The 27,549-nt window shown below is 47.1% G+C and overlaps 1 protein-coding gene across 1 annotated transcript in view; it reads left to right on the top strand.

Annotated features, from left to right (window-relative positions):
• lrrk1 (leucine-rich repeat kinase 1) overlaps positions 1 to 27,549 on the top strand; it is a 116,333-nt gene that overhangs the window by 60,225 nt on the left and 28,559 nt on the right. Inside the window, exons 25-29 of the mRNA XM_064987839.1 lie at positions 3,326 to 3,488; positions 11,698 to 11,867; positions 25,366 to 25,563; positions 25,735 to 25,874; positions 26,123 to 26,260. Of these exons, the coding sequence (XP_064843911.1) occupies positions 3,326 to 3,488; positions 11,698 to 11,867; positions 25,366 to 25,563; positions 25,735 to 25,874; positions 26,123 to 26,260 (809 nt within the window). The remainder of the gene's footprint in view (positions 1 to 3,325; positions 3,489 to 11,697; positions 11,868 to 25,365; positions 25,564 to 25,734; positions 25,875 to 26,122; positions 26,261 to 27,549) is intronic.

Below are 27,549 nucleotides of genomic sequence, written 5' to 3'. Positions count from 1 at the left end.
GTTAACCCTCGCAAGGCTGCCGGCCCATACTCAGAGCATGCACAGACCAGCTGGCTGGTGTGTTTACGGACATATTCAATCTCTCCCTATCCCAGTCTGCTGTCCCCACATGCTTCAAGATGGCCACCATTGTTCCTGTACTCAGGAAGGCAAAGGTAACGGAAACTAAATGACTATCGCCCCGTAGCACTCACTTCTGTCATCATGAAGTGCTTTGAGAGACTAGTCAAGGATCATATCACCTCCACCTCACCTGTCACCGTAGACCCACTTCAATAGGTCCACAGACGATACAATCGCCATCACACTGCCCTAACCCATCTGGACAAGAGGAATACCTATGTAAGAATGCTGTTCATTGACTATAGCTCAGCATTCAACACCATAGTACCCTGACGGGCCGGCCCCCCAGGTGGTGAAGGTAGGAAACAACATCTACACTTCACTGATCCTCAACACTGGGACAAGGGTGTGTGCTCAGCCCCCTCCTGTATTCCTTGTTCACCCATGACTGCCTGGCCTTGCACGCCTCCAACTCAATCATCAAGTTTGCAGACGACACAACAGTGGTAGGCTTGATTACCAACAATGACGAGACAGCCTACAGGGACGAGGTGAGGGCACTCTGAGTGTTGTGTCAGGAAAACAACCTTTCACTCAACGTCAACAAAACAAAGGAGATGACCGTTGACTTCAGGAAACAGCAGAGGGAGCAACCCCCTATCCACATCGTTGGGACAGCAGTGGAGAAGGTGTAAAGTTTTAAGTTACTCGGCGTACACGTCACGGACAAACTGAAATGGTCCACCCACACAGTGTGATGAAGGCGGCACATGGCAACTGCACCACCCACAACCACAAGGCTCTCCAGAGGGAGGTGCGGTCTGCACAACGCATCACCGGGGGCAAACTACCTGCCCTCCAGGACACCTACAGCACCCGATATCACAGGAAGGCCAAAAAGATCATCAAGGACAACAATCACCCATTACTGCCTGTTCACCCTACTACCATCCAGAAGGCGAGGTCAGTACAGGGGCATCAAAGCTGGGACAGAGAGACTGAAAAACAGCTTCTATCTCAAGGCCATTAGACTGTTAAACAGCCATCACTACTTTAAATAATGGATCACTAGTCACTTTAATAATGCCACTTTAATGATGTTTACATATCTTACCTTGTTCATCTCATATGTATATACTGTATTTGATACTTTCTATTGCATCTTGCCTATGCCACTCTGTCATTGCTTATCCATATACAGTGCCTTGCGAAAGTATTCGGCCCCCTTGAACTTTGCGACCTTTTGCCACATTTCAGGCTTCAAACATAAAGATATAAAACTGTATTTTTTTGTGAAGAATCAACAACAAGTGGGACACAATCATGAAGTGGAACAACATTTATTGGATATTTAAAACTTTTTTAACAAATCAAAAACTGAAACATTGGGCGTGCAAAACTATTCAGCCCCCTTAAGTTAATACTTTGTAGCGCCACCTTTTGCTGCGATTACAGCTGTAAGTCGCTTGGGGTATGTCTCTATCAGTTTTGCACATCGAGAGACTGAAATTTTTTCCCATTCCTCCTTGCAAAACAGCTCGAGCTCAGTGAGGTTGGATGGAGAGCATTTGTGAACAGCAGTTTTCAGTTCTTTCCACAGATTCTCGATTGGATTCAGGTCTGGACTTTGACTTGGCCATTCTAACACCTGGATATGTTTATTTTTGAACCATTCCATTGTAGATTTTGCTTTATGTTTTGGATCATTGTCTTGTTGTAAGACAAATCTCCGTCCCAGTCTCAGGTCTTTTGCAGACTCCATCAGGTTTTCTTCCAGAATGGTCCTGTATTTGGCTCCATCCATCTTCCCATCAATTTTAACCATCTTCCCTGTCCCTGCTGAAGAAAAGCAGGCCCAAACCATGATGCTGCCACCACCATGTTTGACAGTGGGGATGATGTGTTCAGGGTGATGAGCTGTGTTGCCCCATCCATTGTTGCGTTCAATTTTTGATCTGACGGCACCTTCTTCCACATGTTTGGTGTGTCTCTCCCAGGTGGATTGTGGCAAACTTTAAAGCCTTTGTGACAGGGCTCATTAGCTGTGTTGCTTTTACGCCAAACATAACGTTTTGCATTGTTGCCAAAAAGTTCAATTTTGGTTTCATCTGACCAGAGCACCTTCTTCCACATGTTTGGTGTGTCTCCCAGGTGGCTTGTGGCAAACTTTAAACAACACTTTTTATGGATATCTTTAAGAAATGGCTTTCTTCTTGCCACTCTTCCATAAAGGCCAGATTTGTGCAATATACAACTGATTGTTGTCCTATGGACAGAGTCTCCCACCTCAGCTGTATATCTCTGCAGTTCATCCAGAGTGATCATGGGCCTCTTGGCTGCATCTCTGATCAGTCTTCTCCTTGTATGAGCTGAAAGTTTAGAGGGACGGCCAGGTCTTGGTAGATTTGCAGTGGTTTGATACTCCTTCCATTTCAATATTATCGCTTGCACAGTGCTCCTTCTGATGTTTAAAGCTTGGGAAATCTTTTTGTATCCAAATCCGGCTTTAAACTTCTTCACAACAGTATCTTGGACCTGCCTGGTGTGTTCCTTGTTCTTCATGATGCTCTCTGCGCTTTTAACGGACCTCTGAGACTATCACAGTGCAGGTGCATTTATACGGAGACTTGATTACACACAGGTGGATTGTATTTATCATCATTAGTCATTTAAGTCAACATTGGATAATTCAGAGATCCTCACTGAACTTCTGGAGAGAGTTTGCTGCACTGAAAGTAAAGGGGCTGAATAATTTTGCACGCCCAATTTTTCAGTTTTTGATTTGTTAAAAAAGTTTGAAATATCCAATAAATGTCATTCCACTTCATGATTGTGTCCCACTTGTTGTTGATTTTTCACAAAAAAATACAGTTTTATATCTTTATGTTTGAAGCCTGAAATGTGGCAAAAGGTCGCAAAGTTCAAGGGGGCGAATACTTTCGCAAGGCACTGTATTTAAATGTATATATTCTTATTCCATTCCTTTACTTAAATTTGTGTGTATTAGGTAGTTGTTGTGGAATTGTTAGATTACATGTTAGATATTGCTGCACTGTCGGAACTAGAAGCACAAGCATTTCACTACACTCGCAATAACATCTGCTAACCCATGTGTATGTGACCAATAAAATGTGATTTAATTTACATTTACATTTAACATTTAAGTCATTTTTTAATATTGTTTTTGTAATGGGACTGCTGTTAAACAGAGTTTGCACTCTGAAGTCAACTTTATCTTTTGGTCTGATTATCCCACCGCTAGGCAGAGAAAAAGGGGGAGGAAGAGGAGGGCACTTCTTCAACATGGAGGACTGTGTGATTGCTGCCATGGGCCAGGAGTACATAGTGTGTCCCCAGCACACCAACCAGCCTGTGCCCCTTCAGGAGCTGGTCCCAGAGCTTTTCATGACCGACTTCCCCTCACGGTAACCTCTCACCTTTCCCCTTGACCCTTGACCTCTAAACCCTGACCTGTTGACCTATTAGCGCTGTGCGACTGTCCCCCCCTATATAGATGCTGTATCCCAATTCTCCTCCCTTCTCATGAAGTGTGCACTTGCTCTACCCATCATGGGCATACAGTGCCTTGCGAAAGTATTCGGCCCCCTTGAACTTTGCGACCTTTTGCCACATTTCAGGCTTCAAACATAAAGATATAAAACTGTATTTTTTTGTGAAGAATCAACAACAAGTGGGACACAATCATGAAGTGGAACGACATTTATTGGATATTTAAAACTTTTTTAACAAATCAAAAACTGAAAAATTGGGCGTGCAAAATTATTCAGCCCCTTTACTTTCAGTGCAGCAAACTCTCTCCAGAAGTTCAGTGAGGATCTCTGAATGATCCAATGTTGACCTAAATGACTAATGATGATAAATACAATCCACCTGTGTGTAATCAAGTCTCCGTATAAATGCACCTGCACTGTGATAGTCTCAGAGGTCTGTTAAAAGCGCAGAGAGCATCATGAAGAACAAGGAACACACCAGGCAGGTCCGAGATACTGTTGTGAAGAAGTTTAAAGCCGGATTTGGATACAAAAAGATTTCCCAAGCTTTAATCATCCCAAGGAGCACTGTGCAAGCGATAATATTGAAATGGAAGGAGTATCGGACCACTGCAAATCTACCAAGACCTGGCCGTCCCTCTAAACTTTCAGCTCATACAAGGAGAAGACTGATCAGAGATGCAGCCAAGAGGCCCATGATCACTCTGGATGAACTGCAGAGATCTACAGCTGAGGTGGGAGACTCTGTCCATAGGACAACAATCAGTTGTATATTGCACAAATCTGGCCTTTATGGAAGAGTGGCAAGAAGAAAGCCATTTCTTAAAGATATCCATAAAAAGTGTTGTTTAAAGTTTGCCACAAGCCACCTGGGAGACACACCAAACATGTGGAAGAAGGTGCTCTGGTCAGATGAAACCAAAATTGAACTTTTTGGCAACAATGCAAAACGTTATGTTTGGCGTAAAAGCAACACAGCTCATCACCCATCCCCACTGTCAAACATGGTGGTGGCAGCATCATGGTTTGGGCCTGCTTTTCTTCAGCAGGGACAGGGAAGATGGTTAAAATTGATGGGAAGATGGATGGAGCCAAATACAGGACCATTCTGGAAGAAAACCTGATGGAGTCTGCGAAAGACCTGAGACTGGGACGGAGATTTGTCTTCCAACAAGACAATGATCCAAAACATAAAGCAAAATCTACAATGGAATGGTTCAAAAATAAACATATCCAGGTGTTAGAATGGCCAAGTCAAAGTCCAGACCTGAATCCAATCAAGAATCTGTGGAAAGAACTGAAAACTGCTGTTCACAAATGCTCTCCATCCAACCTCACTGAGCTCGAGCTGTTTTGCAAGGAGGAATGGGAAAAAATTTCAGTCTCTCGATGTGCAAAACTGATAGAGACATACCCCAAGCGACTTACAGCTGTAATCGCAGCAAAAGGTGGCGCTACAAAGTATTAACTTAGGGGGCTGAATAATTTTGCACGCCCAATTTTTCAGTTTTTGATTTGTTAAAAAAGTTTTAAATATCCAATAAATGTCGTTCCACTTCATGATTGTGTCCCACTTGTTGTTGATTCTTCACCAAAAAATTCAGTTTTATGTCTTTATGTTTGAATCCTGAAATTTGGCAAAAGGTCACAAAGTTCAAGGGGGCCGAATACTTTCGCAAGGCACTGTATAAGGATTGGGGTAACTATTGGCTGGAGGGAGTTTCCATCATTATCAAATCCAATCGCACACTCAGCCAGACTCAGTGTAACTTCACAAGACGATGAGCCTGAGGAAGGCACGGCACAGATGGGCTAATCTTCTTCACATAGGGGTGAATCATGTCTTTCACTTAAGTCACATTTTCTCTTAGTCATTCATTGACGTCAATGGGAGACTCGTTTAAATGTATTCTCAGGTTGAAGTTAGGATGCCTGACGATTTGTAGTCATTCATCATGTGCTGAGCTTGGCAAGAACCGATTCTCTCCAACATGCTATCAAACTTGCGCTCGCACACACACACACACCCTCTGAACCACAAACCTCTTATCCCTAACCTTTGGCCCATCATCTGTCACTTTTGACCCTTCACCTGTCACCCACACTCAGGCTTTTGCTTTTGGTTATAACCGGGATAGATGGCTCTATTTAGTCAATAGGGACAACAAAAGATTGCCCTTGCACTGGGAGAAAACAATTGTCTGGTTGATTGTTCATGTGTTTCACTCACTTAATGCTCACATTACTGACTAAATGAAACCAGGCCATTCTCACAGCACAAAAACACAGGATGTGTCCCAAATGGTACCCTATTCCCTATGTGGTGCTCTACCTCTGACCAGGGCCCATAGTGCACTACCTCTGACCAGGGCCCATAGTGCACTACCTCTGACCAGGGCCCATAGTGCTCTACCTCTGACCAGGGCCCATAGTGCTCTACCTCTGACCAGGGCCCATAGTGCTCTACCTCTGACCAGGGCCCATAGTGCTCTACCTCTAAGCAGGGCCCATAGTGCTCTACCTCTGACCAGGGCCCATAGTGCACTACCTCTGACCAGGGCCCATAGAGCTGTACCTCTGACCAGGGCCCATAGTGCTCTACCTCTGACCAGTAGTATTGTGTAGTACAGGGCCTTGTGGTGGTGGTGTCCTCCTGTAGTATTGTGTAGTACAGGGCCTTGTGGTTGTGGTGTCCTCCTGTAGTATTGTGTAGTACAGAGCTTTGTGGTTGTGGTGTCCTCCTGTAGTATTGTGTAGTACATGGCTTTGTGGTTGTGGTGTCCTCCTGTATTATTGTGTAGTACAGGGCCTTGTGGTTGTGGTGTCCTCCTGTAGTATTGTGTAGTACAGGGCCTTGTGGTTGTGGTGTCCTCCTGTAGTATTGTGTAGTACAGGGCCTTGTGGTTGTGGTGTCCTCCTGTAGTAATGTGTAGTACAGGGCCTTGTGGTGTCCTCCTGTAGTAATGTGTAGTACAGGGCCTTGTGGTTGTGGTGTCCTCCTGAAGTATTGTGTAGTACAGGGCCTTGTGGTTTCCTGCTCTGTTGATAGGAGTCTAGGAGTCTCCTTAGGCTCCTCACTGACAGGATTGTGACATGTACAGTATGGAACACACTGCAGACATAGATACTCTGTACACACACACTCGTATACAGAGGTACAGCAATCCTGCGGACGCTCTCACACACACACGCACACACACACACGCTCACACACACACGCACACACACACACGCACACGCTCACACACACGCTCACACACACGCACACACACACACACACACACACACACACACACACACACACACACAGCTCTTCAAGGGTTCGGCTGCGTAATGAGTTTCAGTTGATTTCTCAACAGTGACCGCATCCGTTGATGTATTGTTTACCCTTAAGGCTAACCACACACACACACACACACACACACACACACACACACACACACACACACACACACACACACACACACACACACACACACAGTGCTTGAGGGTTGATTACACAAGTATATCTCTGTGAAATACTACAGACCGCTGCCGTATTTACTGTTCATGGGGCAACAATCACTCCCAAATATTTCTGATATCAGGAAAAACATTTTAGTGCTGCTCTAAGACAAGAGAGATATTGACTAAATAATCACTTCCTCAAACACTGGTGCCATGAGTTGACATCAGCTAACCCCACAGCTATGTAGACACACACACAGGAACGTGCACGCAAACATGGACACAGAACATACACACACAGGAACGTGCTCAAATACTCTGCTGTGTGACTCTGCTGAAATGCAATTTAAAGCATGTTTGAGATTAAATTGACCCTGAATAATGTTTCCCCCAGCCTTACATTCACATATGGGCCCTAGCAGGAAGTCAGCTCCAGGAAAGATGGTCAACTCTGAGCAGGTGTGTCCCAAATGGCACTCTCTTCCCTATGTAGTGCACTACTTTTGACTGGCTTCCTGTCCAAATGAGTGCATTAAATAGGGAAGGGGGTGCCATTTGAGACACAGATTTGTGTTCATGATATGAAGAGGAAGCTAATAAGGACTTAGGAATGTTGCTATGGTGACTATAGCTTCTGCCCTATAGCAGAATGCAATACATAGAATCCTTTGTTGGACGTGTATGTTGGACGTGTGTGTTGACGTCCAGGAGGTAGAGTTGAGGTTGGGATCAGGGAGGTAGCTGTAGTAATGTATGGTGCATGGTAGAGTTGGGATCAGGGAGGAAGCTGTAGTAATGTATGGTAGAGGTAGAGTTGGGATCAGGGAGGTAGCTGTAGTAATGTATGGTGCAGGTAGAGTTGAGGTTGGGATCAGGGAGGAAGCTGTAGTAATGTATGGTGCAGGTAGAGTTGAGGTTGGGATCAGGGAGGTAGCTGTAGTAATGTATGGTGCAGGTAGAGTTGAGGTTGGGATCAGGGAGGAAGCTGTAGTAATGTATGGTGCAGGTAGAGTTGAGGTTGGGATCAGGGAGGTAGCTGTAGTAATGTATGGTGCATGTGTTGACGTCCAGGAGGTAGAGTTGAGGTTGGGATCAGGGAGGTAGCTGTAGTAATGTATGGTGCAGGTAGAGTTGAGGTTGGGATCTGGGAGGTAGCTGTAGTAATGTATGGTAGGTAGAGTTGAGTTGGGATCAGGGAGGTAGCTGTAGTAATGTATGGTGCAGGTAGAGTTGAGGTTGGGATCAGGGAGGTAGCTGTAGTAATGTATGGTGCAGGTAGAGTTGAGGTTGGGATCAGGGAGGTAGCTGTAGTAATGTATGGTAGAGGTTGAGTTGGGATCAGGGAGGTAGCTGTAGTAATGTATGGTGCAGGTAGAGTTGAGGTTGGGATCAGGGAGGTAGCTGTAGTAATGTATGGTGTAGGTAGAGTTGAGGTTGGGATCAGGGAGGTAGCTGTAGTAATGTATGGTGTAGGTAGAGTTGAGGTTGGGATCAGGGAGGTAGCTGTAGTAATGTATGGTAGAGGTAGAGTTGGGATCAGGGAGGTAGCTGTAGTAATGTATGGTGCAGGTAGAGTTGAGGTTGGGATCAGGGAGGTAGCTGTAGTAATGTATGGTGCATGTGTTGACGTCCAGGAGGTAGAGTTGAGGTTGGGATCAGGGAGGTAGCTGTAGTAATGTATGGTGTAGGTAGAGTTGAGGTTGGGATCAGGGAGGTAGCTGTAGTAATGTATGGTGCAGGTAGAGTTGAGGTTGGGATCAGGGAGGTAGCTGTAGTAATGTATGGTGTAGGTAGAGTTGAGGTTGGGATCAGGGAGGTAGCATGTTAAAAACATTTAATGAGCAAGCCTTCCTTCTTTTTGGATATTTTCACTGGTATTGTTAACAAACACGCCCACATAAAGAAAATGAGAATTAAAAACAGGTTCGGCCCCTGGTTCGACCGTGATCTGGAGTTATTCCACCACAAGAATTGAATTTGGCGAAAGGCTCTGCACACACATACTCATGCTGACTGGTTCTTGTTCAGGCAAATGAGAAATAAGTGCACTCAGGCTATCCGGAAGACCAAAGTTAGTTACTTTAAGGAGCAGTTCTCTCTCTGTGGGTCTAATCCCAAGAGGTTGTCGAAAACAGTTAAAGACCTGGAGAATAAACCCTCCTCCTCCTCACAGATGCCCATGTCCCTTAATGTTGATGATGTGGTTGTTACTGATAAGAAGCACATGGCTGAACTCTTTAATCACCACTTCATTAAGTCAGGATTCCTATTTAACTCAGCCATGCCTCCTTGCCTGTCCAACATTCCCTCATCTCCTACCCTTTCTAATGCGACTATCCCCGATTCTTCTCCCTCTTTTCCCCTGCCCTGCTACAACGTTTCTCCCTGCAGTCAGTCACTGAGTCTGAGGTGCTAAGGGAGCTCCTTAAACTTGACCTCCAAAAAACATCTGGGTCAGATGGTTTAGATCCTTTCTTCTTTAAGGTTGCAGCCCCTATCTTCGCCAAGCCTATCTCTGACCTTTTAACCTGTCTCTCCTCTCGGGGGAGGTTCCCAGTGCTTGGAAGGCAGCCACGGTGTGTCCTTTATTTAAAGGGGAGATCAAGCTGATCCTAACTGTTCTAGGTCAATTTCTATTTTGCCCTGTTTATCAAAAGTGTTGGAAACTGACTGGCTTCATTGATGTCTATAGTGTTCTCTCTGGTATGCATTCAGGTTTCCACTCAGGTTATGGATGTGTCACTGCATCCTTGAAGGTCATAAATTATGTCTCTGAGGGGTCTTTGGCCTGGTTTGCTAACTACCTCTCTCAAAGAGTGCAGTGTATAAAGTCAGAACATCTGCTGTCTCAGCCACTGCCTGTCACCAAGGGAGTTTATTTAACCTTTATTTAAAGAGGAGCGACCCAGGGATGTGTGTGCTTTGGGGACCTTTAACAGAATGTGACTGGCAGAACACAAGGGAGTACCCCAAGGCTTGATCCTAGGCCCCACGCTCTTCTCAATTTACATCAACAATATAGTTCAGGCAGTAAGAAGCTCTCTCATCCATTTATATGCAGATGATACAGTCTTATACTCAGCTGGCCCCTCCCCGGATTTTGTGTAAAAATGCTCTACAACAAAGCTTTCTTAGTGTCCAACAAGCTTTCTCTGCCCTTAACCTTGTTCTGAACACCTCCAAAACAAAGGTCATGTGGTTTGGTAAAAAGAATGCCCCTCTTCCCACAGGTGTTATTACTACCTCTGAGGGTTTAGTGCTTTAGGTAGTCACCTCATACAAGTACTTGGGAGTATGGCTAGACAGAACACTGTCCTTCTCTCAGCACATATCAAAGCTGCAGGATAAGGTCAAATCTAGACTTGGTTTCCTCTATCGTAATCGCTCCTCTTTCACCTCAGCTGCCAAACTAACCCTGATTCAGATGACCATCCTATCCATGCTAGATTACGGAGACATAATTTATAGATTGGCAGATAAGGGTGCTCTCGAGCGGCTAGATGTTCTTTACCATTCGGCCATCAGATTTGCCACCAATGCTCCTTATAGGACACATCACTGCAATCTATACTCCTCTGTAAACTGGTCATCTCTATGTACCCGTCACAAGACCCACTGGTTGATGCTTATTTATAAAACCCTCTTAGGCCTCACTCCCGCTATCTGAGATATCTACTGCAGCCCTCATCCTCCACATACAACACCCGTTCTGCAAGTCACATAATATTATGTTAAAGGTCCCCAAAGCACACACATCCCTGGGTCGCTCGTCTTTTCAGTTCGCTGCAGCTAGCGACTGGAACGAGCTGCAACAAACACTCAAACTGGACAGTTTTATCTCCATCTCTTCATTCAAAGATACAATCATGGATACTTTTACTGACAGTTGTGGCTGCTTTGTGTGATGAATTGTTGTCTCTACCTTCTTGCCCTTTGTGCTGTTGTCTGTGCCCTAAAATGTTTGTACTATGTTTTGTGCTGCTACCATGTTGTACTACTACCATGTTGCTGCCATGTTGTGTTGCTACCATGTTGTTGTCATGTTGTGTTGCTTCCATGCTGTGTTGTCATGTGTTGCTGCCGTGCAATTTTGTTGTCTTTAGGTCTCTCTTTATGTAGTGTTGTGGTGTCGTGATGTGTGTTTTGTGCTATGTTTTTATTTGTAATCCCAGCCCCCTTCAACACAGGAGGCCTTTTGCCTTTTGGTAGGCCGTCATTGTTGATAAGAATTTGTTCTTAACTGACATGCCTAATGTAGTTAAATAAAAAATACATGCTGAAAGATGGTGATTACATTATTGATGGATAGTGAGGCTTTGTGTGTACTGTATGGGGTATACATAGTATCATGTACTCTATGAGGTATGCATAGTATCATGTACTCTATGAGGTATACATAGTATCATGTACTCTATGAGGTATACATAGTATCATGTACTCTATGAGGTATGCATAGTATCATGTACTCTATGAGGTATGCATAGTATAATGTACTCTATGAGGTATGCATAGTATAATGTACTCTATGAGGTATACATAGTATCATGTACTGTATGGTGTTTTTGTGTTATATTGGTTGTTTCTGTAGAAGAACCAGCTGGAGTGTGTTTATAATGTTTGTGTGTGTGATATGCATAACATAATACTGTGTGTGTGTGTGTGTGTGTGTGTGAAGGTTGTTCCTAGATAAGGCCCAGTTGGAGTGTCGTGAGGAGGAGAGTGATATCCTGGGCCAGGGGGGCAGTGGAACTATCATCTATAGAGCCTGTTACCGTGGCCAACCAGTCGCCATCAAACGCTTTCACTTCAAGAAGTGCCGACAGCAGACCATCAGCAGTGGTACAGGTAACACACAAACACACATTCCCTTGGAGTCACACACACGTGTAAACAGTGAACACACACACAGGTATATTTGCATACCATTTTTACAATAGAAAATAAAGAAACTTGCAGGTAGGTGGACATTGTAGAAAGGTCCAGTTCTTCTATGATCTAAGATGCACTTCATATGTATGTGGACAGCGGCTCGTCAAACATCTCATTCTAAAATCATGGGTATTAATATGGAGTTGGTCTCCCCTGTTCTGCTCTAACACCACTCTTCTAGGAAGGCTGTTCACTAGATATTGGAACATTGCTGCAGGGACATGCTTCCATTCAGACACGAGCATTAGTGAGGTCAGGCGCTGATGTTGCGTGATTAGGCCTGGCTTGAAGTCGGCGTTCCAATTCATTCCACAGGTGTTCGATGGGGTTGAGGACAGGGTCATGCTGGAACAGGAAATGGCCTTCCCCAGACTGTTGCCACAAAGTTGGAAGTACAGAATCATCTAGATTAGAATGTCATTGTTATGCTGTAGCGTTATGATTTCCCTTCACTGGAACTAAGGGGCCCAAACCATGAAAAACAGGCACTATGCATTCTCCTGGCATCTGCCAAACCCATATTCGTCCATCAGATTGTCAGATGGCAAAGCGTGATTCATCCCTCCAGAGAACGTGTTTCCACTGCTCCAGGGTCCAATGGCGGGAGCTTTACTCCTCTCCAGCCAATGTTTGGCATTGTGCGTGGTGATCTTAGGTTTGTGTGCGGCCGCTCGGCCATGGAAACCCATTTCATGAAGCTCCCGACGAACAGTTATTGTGCTGATGTTGCTTCCAGAGGCAGTTTGGTACTCGGTAGTGAGTGTTGAACCGAGGACAGGCGATTTGTACTTCCTACGCGCTTCAGCACTCGGCGGTCCTGTTCTGTGAGCTTGTGTTCTACCACTTCACGCCTGAACCATTGTTGCTCATAGATGTTTCCATTTCACAACAACAGCACTTACAGTTGACCAGGGCAACTCTAACAGGGCAGAAATTTGATCAACTGGCTTTTGGAAAGATGGCATCCTATGACGGTGCCACGTTGAAAGTCACTGAACTTATCAGTACAGGCCATTCTACTGCCAATGTTTGTCTAAGGTGATTGCACGGCTGTGTGCTCGATTTTATACACCGGTCAGCAATGGGTGTGAAGATGTGTGTGTGTGGATATCCTTGAGTTATCATCTCTCTTTACGGGCCTTGTTCATGGAACGATATTGCAGCTCTTAATCCTGATATCTATTTTCTCATCCTGACACTGTTCTCTTCCCTCTCTCTTCTCTTCTCCCCGCTCTCTTCTCCCCTCTCTCTCCTCCCCTCTCTCTCCTCCCTCTCTCTCCTCCCCTCTCTCTCCTCCCCTCTCTCTCCTCCCCTCTCTCTTCTCCCCTCTCTCTTCTCCCCTCTCTCTTCTCCCCTCTCTCTTCTCCCGGCTCTCACCTCCCCCTCTCACCTCCCCCCTCCTCCCCCTCTCTCCCTCCCCTTCCTCCTCCCCTCTCTCTCCTCCCCTCTCTCTTCTCCCCTCTCTCTTCTCCCCTCTCTCTTCTCCCCTCTCTCTTCTCCCCGCTCTCACCTCCCCTCTCACCTCCCCTCCCTCCTCCCCTCTCTCTTCTCCCCGCTTTTACCTCCCCTCTCTCCTCCCCTCTCTTCTCCCCTATCTCTTCCCCTCTTTTTACACCTTCCTGCTCTCTCTCTTCCATCACCTCTCCATCTTCTGTCTCCTCTCTTTGTTTCCTTCTGTCTTCTCTGTATCCCTGACAGTGATAAAAGCTTTCTCTCTGCAGGCTCTGAGGATTCCTCATGATCTTCTCTTCCCATCTGTTCATCCCTCTCATCCCCTGTCCTTTTCTCTTCCCATCTCATTTCTGCTCCTGTCTTTTCTATCTCCCCAGGCTGTGATAAGGACTGTCTTGTGTGTCCCAAATGACTCCCTATTCAGAGCCCTATGGGCCCTGGTCTGACCTAGTGCACTGTAAAGGTACTAGGGTTCCATTTGGGACACCCCTCTCTCTTCAGGATAAGAGAGCATCATCATCATCGATCACCCTGGTGCTGCTCTCCTCCCTCCTCTCCTCACTCTACTCCTCACTCCTCCCTCCTCTCCTCCCTTCTTTCCTCCATCCTATCCTCCCTTCTTTCCTCAAACCTATCCTCCCTCCCTCCTCTCCTCAATCCTCTCCTCCCTCCTCTCCCCCCTCCCCTCCTCCCTCCTCTCCTCCCTCACCTCCTGCCTCCTCTCCTCACTCTTCTCCTCCCTCCCCTCCTCCCTCCTCCTCCTCCCTCCTGTCCTCCCTCCTCTCCTGCCTCCTGTCCTCCCTCCTCTCCTGCCTCCTCCCTCCTCTCCTCCCTCCCCTCCTGCCTCCTCCCTCCTCTCCTGCATCCTCCCATCTCTCCTCCCTCCACCCCTCCTCTCCTCCCTCCCCTCCTGCCTCCCCTCCTCCCTCCCTTCCTGCCTCCTCCCTCCTCCCTCCTCTCTCCTCTCCTGCCTCCTCCCTCCCTCCTCTCCTGCCTCCTCCCTCCCCTCCTGCCTCTTCTCCTCACTCCTCTCATCCCTTTTCTCCTGTCTCCTTTCGTTCCTCTCTGCCTTGTCCATAGCAGAGGCTGAATCATCTCTTTCTCTCTCTTCTACCTCATCTTTTCTTTCCCCTTCTCTTGTCTTCTTGTCCCTTAGACGGCCTTTTCTCTCACATTCCTGTATCTTGTACTTGTACTGACCTTATCATGCTTCTTGTCTACCCTCATTGGCCCTGCTGTATCAATATACCATGGATTTAAGGTTTTTATGACTTTTTTTGTGCTTATGAAAAGCGCATACAAACTTTAACAAGGATTTGATTGTCTGCTCAAGCTACTGAACGTTTATTAAATACTGAAATTATTGAAAATAATTGCCCACCAGAAGATTTCTGTAATATGAAAACATTTTGCTGCTCACGATTGACACAATGGGACTCATTTATCAGAATATTCGGATTGCTTGGGTTGTGTGGACATGTTATCTGAACTGTGACGTTACACAAACGCCTCGGCCACACCTTGGCAACACTTGAAAGGTTGCAGACTTTCTCTGTTAGGAAAACAGCAATTGATCAACCACGTCTGGCAACACTGAGAACGCTTACACTTCTTCTGTTAGGAAAATCATTTTGCTTATCACTTGTTGCCAAATAACAGTAACCCAATGTATTGTATCGTCCTCCCAGCGGGTTGCAGCTCCAGCTCTCGTCTGTCTCCATGCATAGGGGGAATTGTGTTGAGTTCATAGCCAATGGACATCTGTGATCGGGTTGCATCACCAGGGACTCCTAACTGTTACTCACAACATCCTGCTCCATGGAATAAGAAAATGCTGACTCCTCATTTCTGTGTTCGGCCAGTCAGCACATTTTGTTTGTAAAATGTCAGTCCATTTACGTGTGTGTGTGTGTGTGTGTGTGTGTGTGTGTGTGTGTGTGTGTGTGTGTGTGTGTGTGTGATAAAATCGATGTGATCGAGACCAAATGGTTTAATGTCCCAGGGACAGGAGATGCTCAATAATCACTTTTATTTCTCTATTGTTTACAATTGAATTACGTTCTGGTTGTATCAGTCGAGCGGTCAAATTCAATCAACAGCCCCTCATTTTCTTCTTCTACTCATGTGTATTGGTGGTTTGTAATCAAACTGAACAGGTGCACACCGCCACCTACTGTGCTGGACTGTGTATAGTCTGAGCAGGTATAAAGCCAGGGTTGTCACCTACAGTGCTGGACTGTGTATAATCTGAGCAGGTATGAAGCCAGGGTTGTCACCTACAGTGTTGGACTGTGTATAGTCTGAGCAGGTATAAAGCCAGGGTTGTCACCTACAGTGCTGGACTGTGTATAGTCTGAGCAGGTATAAAGCCAGAGTTGTCACCTACAGTGCTGGACTGTGTATAGTCTGAGCAGGTATAAAGCCAGGGTTGTCACCTACAGTGCTGGACTGTGTATAGTCTGAGCAGGTATAAAGCCAGGGTTGTCACCTACAGTGTTGGACTGTGTATAGTCTGAGCAGGTATAAAGCCAGGGTTGTCACCTACAGTGTTGGACTGTGTATAGTCTGAGCAGGTATAAAGCCAGGGTTGTCACCTACAGTGCTGGACTGTGTATAGTCTGAGCAGGTATAAAGCCAGGGTTGTCACCTACAGTGCTGGACTGTGTATAGTCTGAGCAGGTATAAAGCCAGGGTTGTCACCTACAGTGCTGGACTGTGTATAGTCTGAGCAGGTATAAAGCCAGGGTTGTCACCTACAGTGTTGGACTGTGTATAGTCTGAGCAGGTATAAAGCCAGGGTTGTCACCTACAGTGTTGGACTGTGTATAGTCTGAGCAGGTATAAAGCCAGGGTTGTCACCTACAGTGCTGGACTGTGTATAGTCTGAGCAGGTATAAAGCCAGGGTTGTCACCTACAGTGCTGGACTGTGTATAGTCTGAGCAGGTATAAAGCCAGGGTTGTCACCTACAGTGCTGGACTGTGTATAGTCTGAGCAGGTATAAAGCCAGGGTTGTCACCTACAGTGCTGGACTGTGTATAGTCTGAGCAGGTATAAAGCCAGGGTTGTCACCTACAGTTCTGGACTGTGTATAGTCTGAGCAGGTATAAAGCCAGGGTTGTCACCTACAGTGCTGGACTGTGTATAGTCTGAGCAGGTATAAAGCCAGGGTTGTCACCTACAGTGCTGGACTGTGTATAGTCTGAGCAGGTATAAAGCCAGGGTTGTCACCTACAGTTCTGGACTGTGTATAGTCTGAGCAGGTATAAAGCCAGGGTTGTCACCTACAGTGCTGGACTGTGTATAGTCTGAGCAGGTATAAAGCCAGGGTTGTCACCTACAGTGCTGGACTGTGTATAGTCTGAGCAGGTATAAAGCCAGGGTTGTCACCTACAGTGCTGGACTGTGTATAGTCTGAGCAGGTATAAAGCCAGGGTTGTCACCTACAGTGCTGGACTGTGTATAGTCTGAGCAGGTATAAAGCCAGGGTTGTCACCTACAGTGCTGGACTGTGTATAGTCTGAGCAGGTATAAAGCCAGGGTTGTCACCTACAGTTCTGGACTGTGTATAGTCTGAGCAGGTATAAAGCCAGGGTTGTCACCTACAGTGCTGAACTGTGTATAGTCTGAGCAGGTATAAAGCCAGAGTTGTCACCTACAGTGTTGGACTGTGTATAGTCCGAGCAGGTATAAAGCCAGGGTTGTCACCTACAGTTCTGGACTGTGTATAGTCTGAGCAGGTATAAAGCCAGGGTTGTCACCTACAGTGCTGGACTGTGTATAGTCTGAGCAGGTATAAAGCCAGGGTTGTCACCTACAGTGCTGGACTGTGTATAGTCTGAGCAGGTATAAAGCCAGGGTTGTCACCTACAGTGCTGGACTGTGTATAGTCTGAGCAGGTATAAAGCCAGGGTTGTCACCTACAGTGCTGGACTGTGTATAGTCTGAGCAGGTATAAAGCCAGGGTTGTCACCTACAGTGCTGGACTGTGTATAGTCTGAGCAGGTATAAAGCCAGGGTTGTCACCTACAGTGTTGGACTGTGTATAGTCTGAGCAGGTATAAGCCAGGGTTGTCACCTACAGTGCTGGACTGTGTATAGTCTGAGCAGGTATAAAGCCAGGGTTGTCACCTACAGTGCTGGACTGTGTATAGTCTGAGCAGGTATAAAGCCAGGGTTGTCACCTACAGTGCTGGACTGTGTATAGTCTGAGCAGGTATAAAGCCAGGGTTGTCACCTACAGTGTTGGACTGTGTATAGTCTGAGCAGGTATAAAGCCAGGGTTGTCACCTACAGTGTTGGACTGTGTATAGTCTGAGCAGGTATAAAGCCAGGGTTGTCACCTACAGTGTTGGACTGTGTATAGTCTGAGCAGGTATAAAGCCAGGGTTGTCACCTACTGTGCTGGACTGTGTATAGTCTGAGCAGGTATAAAGCCAGGGTTGTCACCTACAGTGCTGGACTGTGTATAGTCTGAGCAGGTATAAAGCCAGGGTTGTCACCTACAGTGTTGGACTGTGTATAGTCTGAGCAGGTATAAAGCCAGGGTTGTCACCTACAGTGCTGGACTGTTTGCTCAGGTCAGGAGTAGCCTATAATTAATTGGCTGATCCCTCCTGCAGACCAGGATAGAATTCTGCAATCCAGTTGACTACTTTAAAATGGTGAAACCCAAGGGTTCACTCAAAGGGTTCACTCATAAAGGCTAGACGAGGGGCTCACTCATAAAGGCCTCCTAAAGGCTAGACGAGAGGTTCACTCATATAAAGGCCAGACGAGGGGTTCACTCATAAAGGCCAGACGAGGGGTTCACTCATAAAGGCCAGACGAGGGGTTCACTCATAAAGGCCAGACGAGGGGTTCACTTATAAAGGCCAGACGAGGGGTTCACTCATAAAGGCCTCCTACAGGCTAGACGAGGGGCTCACTCATAAAGGCCAGACGAGGGGTTCACTCATAAAGGCCAGACGAGGGGTTCACTCATAAAGGTCTCCTAAAGGCCAGACGAGGGGTTCACTCATAAAGGCTAGACGAGGGGTTCACTCATAAAGGTCTCCTAAAGGCCAGACGAGGGGTTCACTCATAAAGGCCTCCTACAGGCTAGACGAGGGGTTCACTCATAAAGGCCTCCTACAGGCTAGACGAGGGGTTCACTCATAAAGTTCTCCTAAAGGCCAGACGAGGGGTTCACTCATAAAGGTCTCCTAAAGGCCAGACGAGGGGTTCACTCATAAAGGCCTCCTACAGGCTAGACGAGGGGTTCACTCATAAAGGCCTCCTAAAGGCTAGACGAGGGGTTCACTCATAAAGGTCTCCTAAAGGCCAGACGAGGGGTTCACTCATAAAGGTCTCCTAAAGGCCAGACGAGGGGTTCACTCATAAAGGCCTCCTAAAGGCCAGACGAGGGGTTCACTCATAAAGGTCTCCTAAAGGCCAGACGAGGGGTTCACTCATAAAGGCCTCCTAAAGGTCAGACGAGGGGTTCACTCATAAAGGCTTCCTACAGGCTAGACGAGGGGTTCACTCATAAAGGCCTCCTAAAGGCTAGACGAGGGGTTCACTCATAAAGGCCTCCTACAGGCCAGACGAGGGGTTCACTCATAAAGGTCTCCTAAAGGCTAGACGAGGGGTTCACTCATAAAGGCTAGACGAGGGGTTCACTCATAAAGGCCTCCTACAGGCCAGACGAGGGGTTCACTCATAAAGGCCTCCTAAAGGCCAGACGAGGGGTTCACTCATAAAGGCCTCCTACAGGCCAGACGAGGGGTTCACTCATAAAGGCTAGACGAGGGGTTCACTCATAAAGGCCTCCTAAAGGCTAGACGAGGGGTTCACTCATAAAGACCTCCTAAAGGACAGACGAGGGGTTCACTCATAAAGGTCTCCTAAAGGCCAGACGAGGGGTTCACTCATAAAGGTCTCCTAAAGGCTAGACGAGGGGTTCACTCATAAAGGTCTCCTAAAGGCCAGACGAGGGGTTCACTCATAAAGGTCTCCTAAAGGCCAGACGAGGGGTTCACTCATAAAGGCTAGACGAGGGGTTCACTCATAAAGGTCAGACGAGGGGTTCACTCATAAAGGCTTCCTACAGGCTAGACGAGGGGTTCACTCATAAAGGCCTCCTAAAGGCCAGACGAGGGGTTCACTCATAAAGGTCTCCTAAAGGCCAGACGAGGGGTTCACTCATAAAGGTCTCCTAAAGGCTAGACGAGGGGTTCACTCATAAAGGCCTCCTAAAGGCCAGACGAGGGGTTCACTCATAAAGGCTAGACGAGGGGTTCACTCATAAAGGCCTCCTACAGGCCAGACGAGAGGTTCACTCATTTAAAGGCCAGACGAGAGGTTCACTCATAAAGGCCTCCTAAAGGCTAGACGAGGGGTTCACTCATAAAGGCCTCCTAAAGGCTAGACGAGGGGTTCACTCATAAAGGCCTCCTAAAGGCTAGACGAGGGGTTCACTCATAAAGGCCTCCTAAAGGCTAGACGAGGGGTTCACTCATAAAGGCCTCCTAAAGGCCAGACGAGGGGTTCACTCATAAAGGCCTCCTAAAGGCTAGACGAGGGGTTCACTCATAAAGGCCTCCTAAAGGCTAGACGAGGGGTTCACTCATAAAGGCCTCCTAAAGGCCAGACGAGGGGTTCACTCATAAAGGCCTCCTAAAGGCTAGACGAGGGGTTCACTCATAAAGGCCTCCTAAAGGCTAGACGAGGGGTTCACTCATAAAGGCCTCCTAAAGGCCAGACGAGGGGTTCACTCATAAAGGCCTCCTAAAGGCTAGACGAGGGGTTCACTCATAAAGGCCTCCTAAAGGCTAGACGAGGGGTTCACTCATAAAGGCCAGACGAGGGGTTCACTCATAAAGGTCTCCTAAAGGCTAGACGAGGGTTTCAGTCATAAAGGCCTCCTAAAGGCTAGACGAGGGGTTCACTCATAAAGGCCTCCTAAAGGCTAGACGAGGGGTTCACTCATAAAGGCCTCCTAAAGGCCAGGGGGTTCACTCATAAAGGTCTCCTAAAGGCTAGACGAGGGGTTCAGTCATAAAGGCCTCCTAAAGGCTAGACGAGGGGTTCACTCATAAAGGCTAGACGAGGGGTTCACTCATAAAGGCCTCCTAAAGGCCAGACGAGGGGTTCACTCATAAAGGCCTCCTAAAGTCTAGACGAGGGGTTCACTCATAAAGGTCTCCTAAAGGCCAGACGAGGGGTTCACTCATAAAGGCCAGACGAGGGGTTCACTCATAAAGGCCAGACGAGGGGTTCAGTCATAAAGGCCAGACGAGAGGTTCACTCAGTAGGGTGATAGATGGTGATGCTATCTGATCCTCAATAATGCTTCTTATAATTGGATTTGTCACAATGTGTTACCCAGCAGCTTAGATCTAAGCCACAAAGTGCCAGCAGATCATACAGCCATTCCCTTGGTAAGAAGAGATCATAAGATATGAGATTTAAGGGGCATCATCTAAAATGAAGCCCCCTTAAGGAAGCAAGGCGAATTGCAACAACGCATCCTGAATTCAAACAACTCTCCCCCGTCCCTCGCAACCTCAGTGGAGACTTGCTTTTGAGTCTCTTACTTTCAGTTCTGTCCACAAGCTTCAAACAGCTGAACATACTATGTATTGTTATTGAAAAGACATTTCGCAGCGGTTTAGATGGTACATAAACTGAAATTAAGCGACCAATGTAAGTTTTTACCAACCAGGAAATGGCAGCCTTTACCAACCAGAGTGCAGCCTTCCAATTTGACAACAAAAGACAGAGCAGCTTTGGTTGAAAAGTAGGAAGTCTGCACCATAAGAATGCAGTTATGTATCAGAATGCATTCATTTGTTTGTATATACATCACTTTGTTTATATTGTGAAACACTTATCATTCCACACTTAAGGCAGACATATTAAGGACATTTTCTAAAATGACATTGCTGAACCTCCACCCATATACACACAACCATGTTGAAATAGCAGCCTATTGAGGTGTGTGTGGGTCTATCCTGTGTTCATACAGGCGTTACAGAGGGGAGATTTGTGCAGTTTAGCACAAACGTGACCGGAGAGTAGAGTACACACTAGTACATCCCATGTCTCCAGAGACCATTATCTACATGTAATTCCAAACAATATTATCCAAACGTTATCCTTTCACCTTCCTCTGATGGAGAGGACGTTGGGCAAACGTTATCCTTTAACCTCTGTCTGATGTGACAGAACAGTGATATACTGCAGGAGTAAAGTCAGCATTACCCTGCTACCACACTGGGAAAATAGACCATCCATCTCCCCAGTCCTCTCTCTCTCTCCTACCACCATCTCTCTCTCTTCCAGCCCTCTCTCTCTCTCTCCTACCACCATCTCTCTCTCTCTCCTACCACCATCTCTCTCTCTTCCAGCCCTCTCTCTCTCTCTCTCTCTCCTACCACCATCTCTCTCTCTTCCAGCCCTCTCTCTCTCTCTCTCTCTCCTACCACCATCTCTCTCGCTTCCAGCCCTCTCTCTCTCTCTCTCTCTCTCTCCTACCACCATCTCTCTCGCTTCCAGCCCTCTCTCTCTCTCTCTCTCCTACCACCATCTCTCTCGCTTCCAGCCCTCTCTCTCTCTCTCTCTCCTACCACCATCTCTCTCGCTTCCAGCCCTCTCTCTCTCTCTCTCTCCTCCTACCACCATCTCTCTCGCTTCCAGCCCTCTCTCTCTCTCTCTCTCTCTCCTACCACCATCTCTCTCGCTTCCAGCCCTCTCTCTCTCTCTCTCTCTCCTACCACCATCTCTCTCGCTCCAGCCCTCTCTCTCTCTCTCTCTCTCTACCACCATCTCTCTCGCTTCCAGCCCTCTCTCTCTCTCTCCTACCACCATCTCTCTCGCTTCCAGCCCTCTCCCTCTCTTTTGTCTCACACTGGGAAAATAGACCATCCATCTCCCCAGTCTCCTCTCTCTCTCTCCTACCACCATCTCTCTCTCTTCCAGCCCTCTCTCTCTCTCTCCTACCACCATCTCTCTCTCTCTCTCTCCTACCACCATCTCTCTCTCCCCAGCTCTCTCTCTCTCTCTCTCCCCTCTCTCTCTCTCTCTCTCTCTCTCTCTCTCTTTTCTCCTTCTCCCGCTCTCTCTTTTATCTCTCTCTCTCTCTTCTCTCTCTCTTTCTCTCTTTTCTCTCTCTCCCCCTCCTCTCTCTCTCTCTCTCTTTTCTCTCTCTCTCTTCTCCCCTCTCTCTCCCCCTCCTCGCTCTCTCTCTCTCTCTCTCTCTCTCTCCCGCTGTCTCTTTTCTCCTTCTCCCTCTCTCTCTTTTATCCCTCTCTCTCTCTGTCCATCGCCACTTTCTGAGGTCAATCCCCAAGGTGATCTGAAATAACCCTGCTGATCTGACTGGACCAAGGGGTCAAACTCTATTGTTCCAGTCTAGTGACTCTAGACCAGGTCGGACATTCTGCACTGTAGTGGTAAAGAGAGTTTATTAGCCTCCAAAGAGCAATTTGCTTTGCAGAAAGTGGTCAAAAGCCATACAGACATCACACTGTATATGTAACAGTATATCTTCCTTTCCTGTCTGCCCCGAGCTGGGCGTGAACCAGGGGTCTGCTATGCTGTTTGTAGGCCGGTGTCGAGCAGGGGTCAACAGGCCCAAAACCGGCCAGCAAACTGATTTAAATCTGTAAAATCACCAGGAATTCAACAAAACAAAAACAAAAATATATATATATATTTAAGCAATCTGTTCACAAGTATTCCCACAAATTAAAAAGAGAAAGAAATATATATATATATATATATTTGGGCTTTAGTTGTGGTCCGTTTGCTGTGTTCAAATTCTTATGATTATGTTCCGTCCTCCCAACCATTCGCTCTGACAAAAATCGTCCTGTTGCTGAATCTAGTTTCCAACCCCTGGTGTGGAGGTTGAGTACAGCGCTGTCGAAACCAGAAACCTAATACTTCTCATTAGCCTTTATGGAAAGAGAGAGGGACCCCGGCACAGCAGGCACCTGTAACCAAAACCATTAACACACACGTGTCAACACACACACACACACACACATGTCAACACATATATATGTGTACACACACGTGTCAACACACACACACATGTCAACACATATATATACACACACACACAAGTGAACACACGTCAACACACGCCAACACATGCACACATGTTAACACATACACACACATCTATCTATTAATGGGCTATCACTTTTTTGGTAAACAGCTGAGGAATGGGTCTGGAGAAATATAACCACTCATGTTATAAGGTACATTCCTCAAGAATCAATGGTTATATTTCATAGATTTTTGTCCCATTAACAAGGCTAGGGGTGTATATCTGCCCCCGGTCACTGGAACCATGGTTTTCATGGGGTTTTGTAAGCTCTGCCCATATCTAGAGCCACACAGAGGGACTATATGAATACTTTTACAAATCAATCTGTCTATTATGATTTTAATTAGCATTTACGTTTCAAAGTGGATCTTCATGTTTTGATGCATGTTTTGACTCCATGTTTGACTCCAGTCACCCAAGTCATAGACTGTTCTCTATGCTACCACACCCAAGTCATAGACTGTTCTCTCTGCTACCACACCCAAGTCATAGACTGTTCTCTCTGCTACCACACCCAAGTCATAGACTGTTCTCTCTGCTACCACACCCAAGTCATAGACTGTTCTCTCTGCTACCACACCCAAGTCATAGACTGTTCTCTCTGCTACCACACCCAAGTCATAGACTGTTCTCTCTGCTACCACACCCAAGTTATAGACTGTTCTCTCTGCTACCACACCCAAGTCATAGACTGTTCTCTCTGCTACCACACCCAAGTCATAGACTGTTCTCTGCTACCACACCCAAGTCATAGACTGTTCTCTCTGCTACCACACCCAAGTCATAGACTGTTCTCTCTGCTACCACACCCAAGTCATAGACTGTTCTCTGCTACCACACCCAAGTCATAGACTGTTCTCTCTGCTACCACACCCAAGTCATAGACTGTTCTCTCTGCTACCACACCCAAGTCATAGACTGTTCTCTCTGCTACCACACCCAAGTCATAGACTGTTCTCTCTGCTACCACACCCAAGTCATAGACTGTTCTCTCTGCTACCACACCCAAGTCATAGACTGTTCTCTCTGCTACCACACCCAAGTCATAGACTGTTCTCTCTGCTACCACACGGCAGGTGGTACCGGAGCGCCAAGTCTAGGACCAAAAGGCTCCTTAACATCTTCTACCCCCAAGCCATAAGACTGCTGAACAGCTCATCAAATGGCTATTTGCATTGCCCCCCCCCCCCTTTTTTTAATGCTGCTGTTACTCACCGTTTATTATCTATACATAGTCACTTTACCCCTACCTACATGTACATATTACCTCAATGACCTCCACTAACTTGTACCCCACACATTGACTCAATACCAGTACCCCCTGTATATAGCCTGCTTATTGTTGTTTTATTGTTGCTCTTGAATTTTTTTCTTTAGTTTATTGAGTAAATATTTTTCTTAAGTCTTATTTTTCTTAAAACTGTATTTTTGGTTAAGGTCTGGTAAGATTTTGGTGCATAATAAAATGTGATTTGATGTGTGACTTATCTTTCCTCTCCTCCCTTCCTGACCCACACACCCCTTCTCCTCTCCTGACCCCCCTTCTCCTCTCCTGACCCCCCTCTCCTCACCCCCCTCCCCTCCTCCTCCTCCCCCACCCCACCCCCTCTCCTCACCCCCTCCCCTCCTCCTCTTCTGACCCCACCCCCCTCTCCTCTCCTGACCCCACCCCCTCCCCTTTCCTCACCCCACCCCCTCTCCTCTCCTCACCTCACCCAACTCCCTCCTCCTCTCCTGGCCCCACCCGACCCCCTCTCCCACCCCCCCCCCCTCCTCTCCTGACCCCACCCCACCCCCCTCTCCTCACCCCCTCCTCCTCTCCTGACCCCACCCCCCACTCCTCACAACCCTCCCGTCCCTCCACCAGACACCATGATGAAGCATTTTCAGTCCATGGACGCGTGCCGGAGCTTCTCAGAGTTCCGCCAGGAGACCAGCATGCTCCACTCCCTACAGCACCCGTGCATCGTGCTGCTGGTGGGAATCAGTATTCACCCGCTCTGCTTCGCCCTGCAGCTGGCTCCCCTGGGCAGCCTCAACATTGTGCTGGAGGACAGACATAAAGGTATGAACAGGTAAAAAGAGAGAGAGACAGACTGACACGCCAGACAGGGAGAGAGACGGCGAGAGAGAGAGATCCACAGCTAGTTAGGTCCCTAATGCTGAGAATCTTCTCTACACAAGTTATGAAAACATTTTAAACTTGCCCTTTTAACTCCACCCCCCTCCCCATCAGGCTCCAGGTACATGCCCCTGGGTCACATGCTCACCTTCAAGGCAGCCTATCAGATTGCAGCGGGGCTGGCCTACCTGCACAGGAAGAACATCATCTTCTGTGACCTCAAGTCAGACAACATCCTGGTGTGGTCCCTGGAGGTAGGTGATTAGAATGAAGGGCAGAATTACAAATCGACCCCGAGCCACTATTCCAGTCCTGGAAAGCCTAAACACTTCAGTTTGTTGTGTTTTTACCTGGTAGTTAAATGCACTCACCTGGTGTCCCAGGTCTGAATCAGTCCCTGATGAGAGGAGAGGATGAAAAGCAGAAGTGTTTTGGCCCACCCAGTGGTAACAATAGTGTTGCATGTTTGTGTGAAGTATAATCCTTCTTGGTCTCATCCTAGGTGTGTGACCCGGTGAATGTCAAGCTGTCAGACTACGGCATCTCGCGCCAGTCCTTCCATGAGGGGGCACTGGGTGTGGAGGGCACGCCGGGCTACCAGGCCCCCGAGATACGCCCAGGCATCGTGTATGATGAGAAGGTAGATGATAAGAAGGTCTATGGTGGCAGGTAACCTAGCGGTTAAGAGCGTTGTGCCAGTGGGGCCTCCCGGGTGGTGCAGTCTAAGGGCCTGCATCGCAGTGCAAGCTGTGCCACCAGAGACTCTGGGTTTGAGCCCAGGCTCTGTCGCAGTAACGTGATTTAGTAACGTGTGTCTGATTTAGTAACGTGTGTCTGATTTAGTAACGTGTGTCTGATTTAGTAACGTGTGTCTGATTTAGTAACGTGTGTCTGATTTAGTAACGTGTGTCTGACTAGTAACGTGTGTCTGACTAGTAACGCGTGTCTGATTTAGTAACGTGTGTCTGATTTAGTAACGTGTGTCTGATTTAGTAACGTGTGTCTGATTTAGTAACGTGTGTCTGATTTAGTAACGTGTGTCTGACTAGTAACGTGTGTCTGACTAGTAACGTGTGTCTGATTTAGTAACGCGTGTCTGATTTAGTAACGCGTGTCTGATTTAGTAACGCGTGTCTGACTAGTAAGGCGTGTCTGACTAGTAAGGCGTGTCTGACTAGTAAGGTCTGATTTAGTAACGTGTCTGACTACTAGTAAGGCGTGTCTGTAACGCTGTCTGACTAAGGCGTGTCTGACTAGTAAGGCGTGTCTGACTGGTAAGGCGTGTCTGACTGGTAAGGCGTGTCTGACTGGTAAGGCGTGTCTGACTGTAGTAAGGCGTGTCTGACTAGTAAGGCGTGTTTGACTAGTAAGGCGTGTCTGACTAGTAAGGCGTGTCTGACTAGTAAGGCGTGTCTGACTGGTAAGGCGTGTCTGACTGGTAAGGCGTGTCTGACTAGTAGGTAAGGCGTGTCTGACTGGTAAGGCGTGTCTGACTGGTAAGGCGTGTCTGACTGGTAAGGCGTGTCTGACTGGTAAGGCGTGTCTGATTAGTAAGGCGTGTCTGACTAGTAAGGCGTGTCTGACTAGTAAGGCGTGTGCTGCTGTAAGTGAAATGTAAGGAGATGTGTGTGTGTGTGTGTGTGTGTGTGTGTGTGTGTGTGTGTGTGTGTGCGCGCGTGTGTTTTACTGTGCAGGATGTCTAGGTACTATATTTTTAAACTATGTGTCCATACAGAAGGTAGAGTGTATCAGTTACCACGTCTATGACTCAGGCATCCATTCCCTCATGCCTGTATGACTGTACTGGACCTACAGTAATGTCCCAGAGACTACCCGTCTGAGGTGAAGTGTTCCCGTAAATGTGGAATATATTCTGTAGTGTACTGGAATTTACTCAACTTGCCCTCTGTGTTGGTTAGGTGGGCAATT

This window comes from Oncorhynchus masou, chromosome 2 (assembly GCF_036934945.1).
Source record: "Oncorhynchus masou masou isolate Uvic2021 chromosome 2, UVic_Omas_1.1, whole genome shotgun sequence".
NCBI lineage: Eukaryota > Metazoa > Chordata > Actinopteri > Salmoniformes > Salmonidae > Oncorhynchus > Oncorhynchus masou.
Note: the sequence above shows the minus strand (reverse complement) of the source record. Positions and strands in the feature narration are given on the sequence as shown.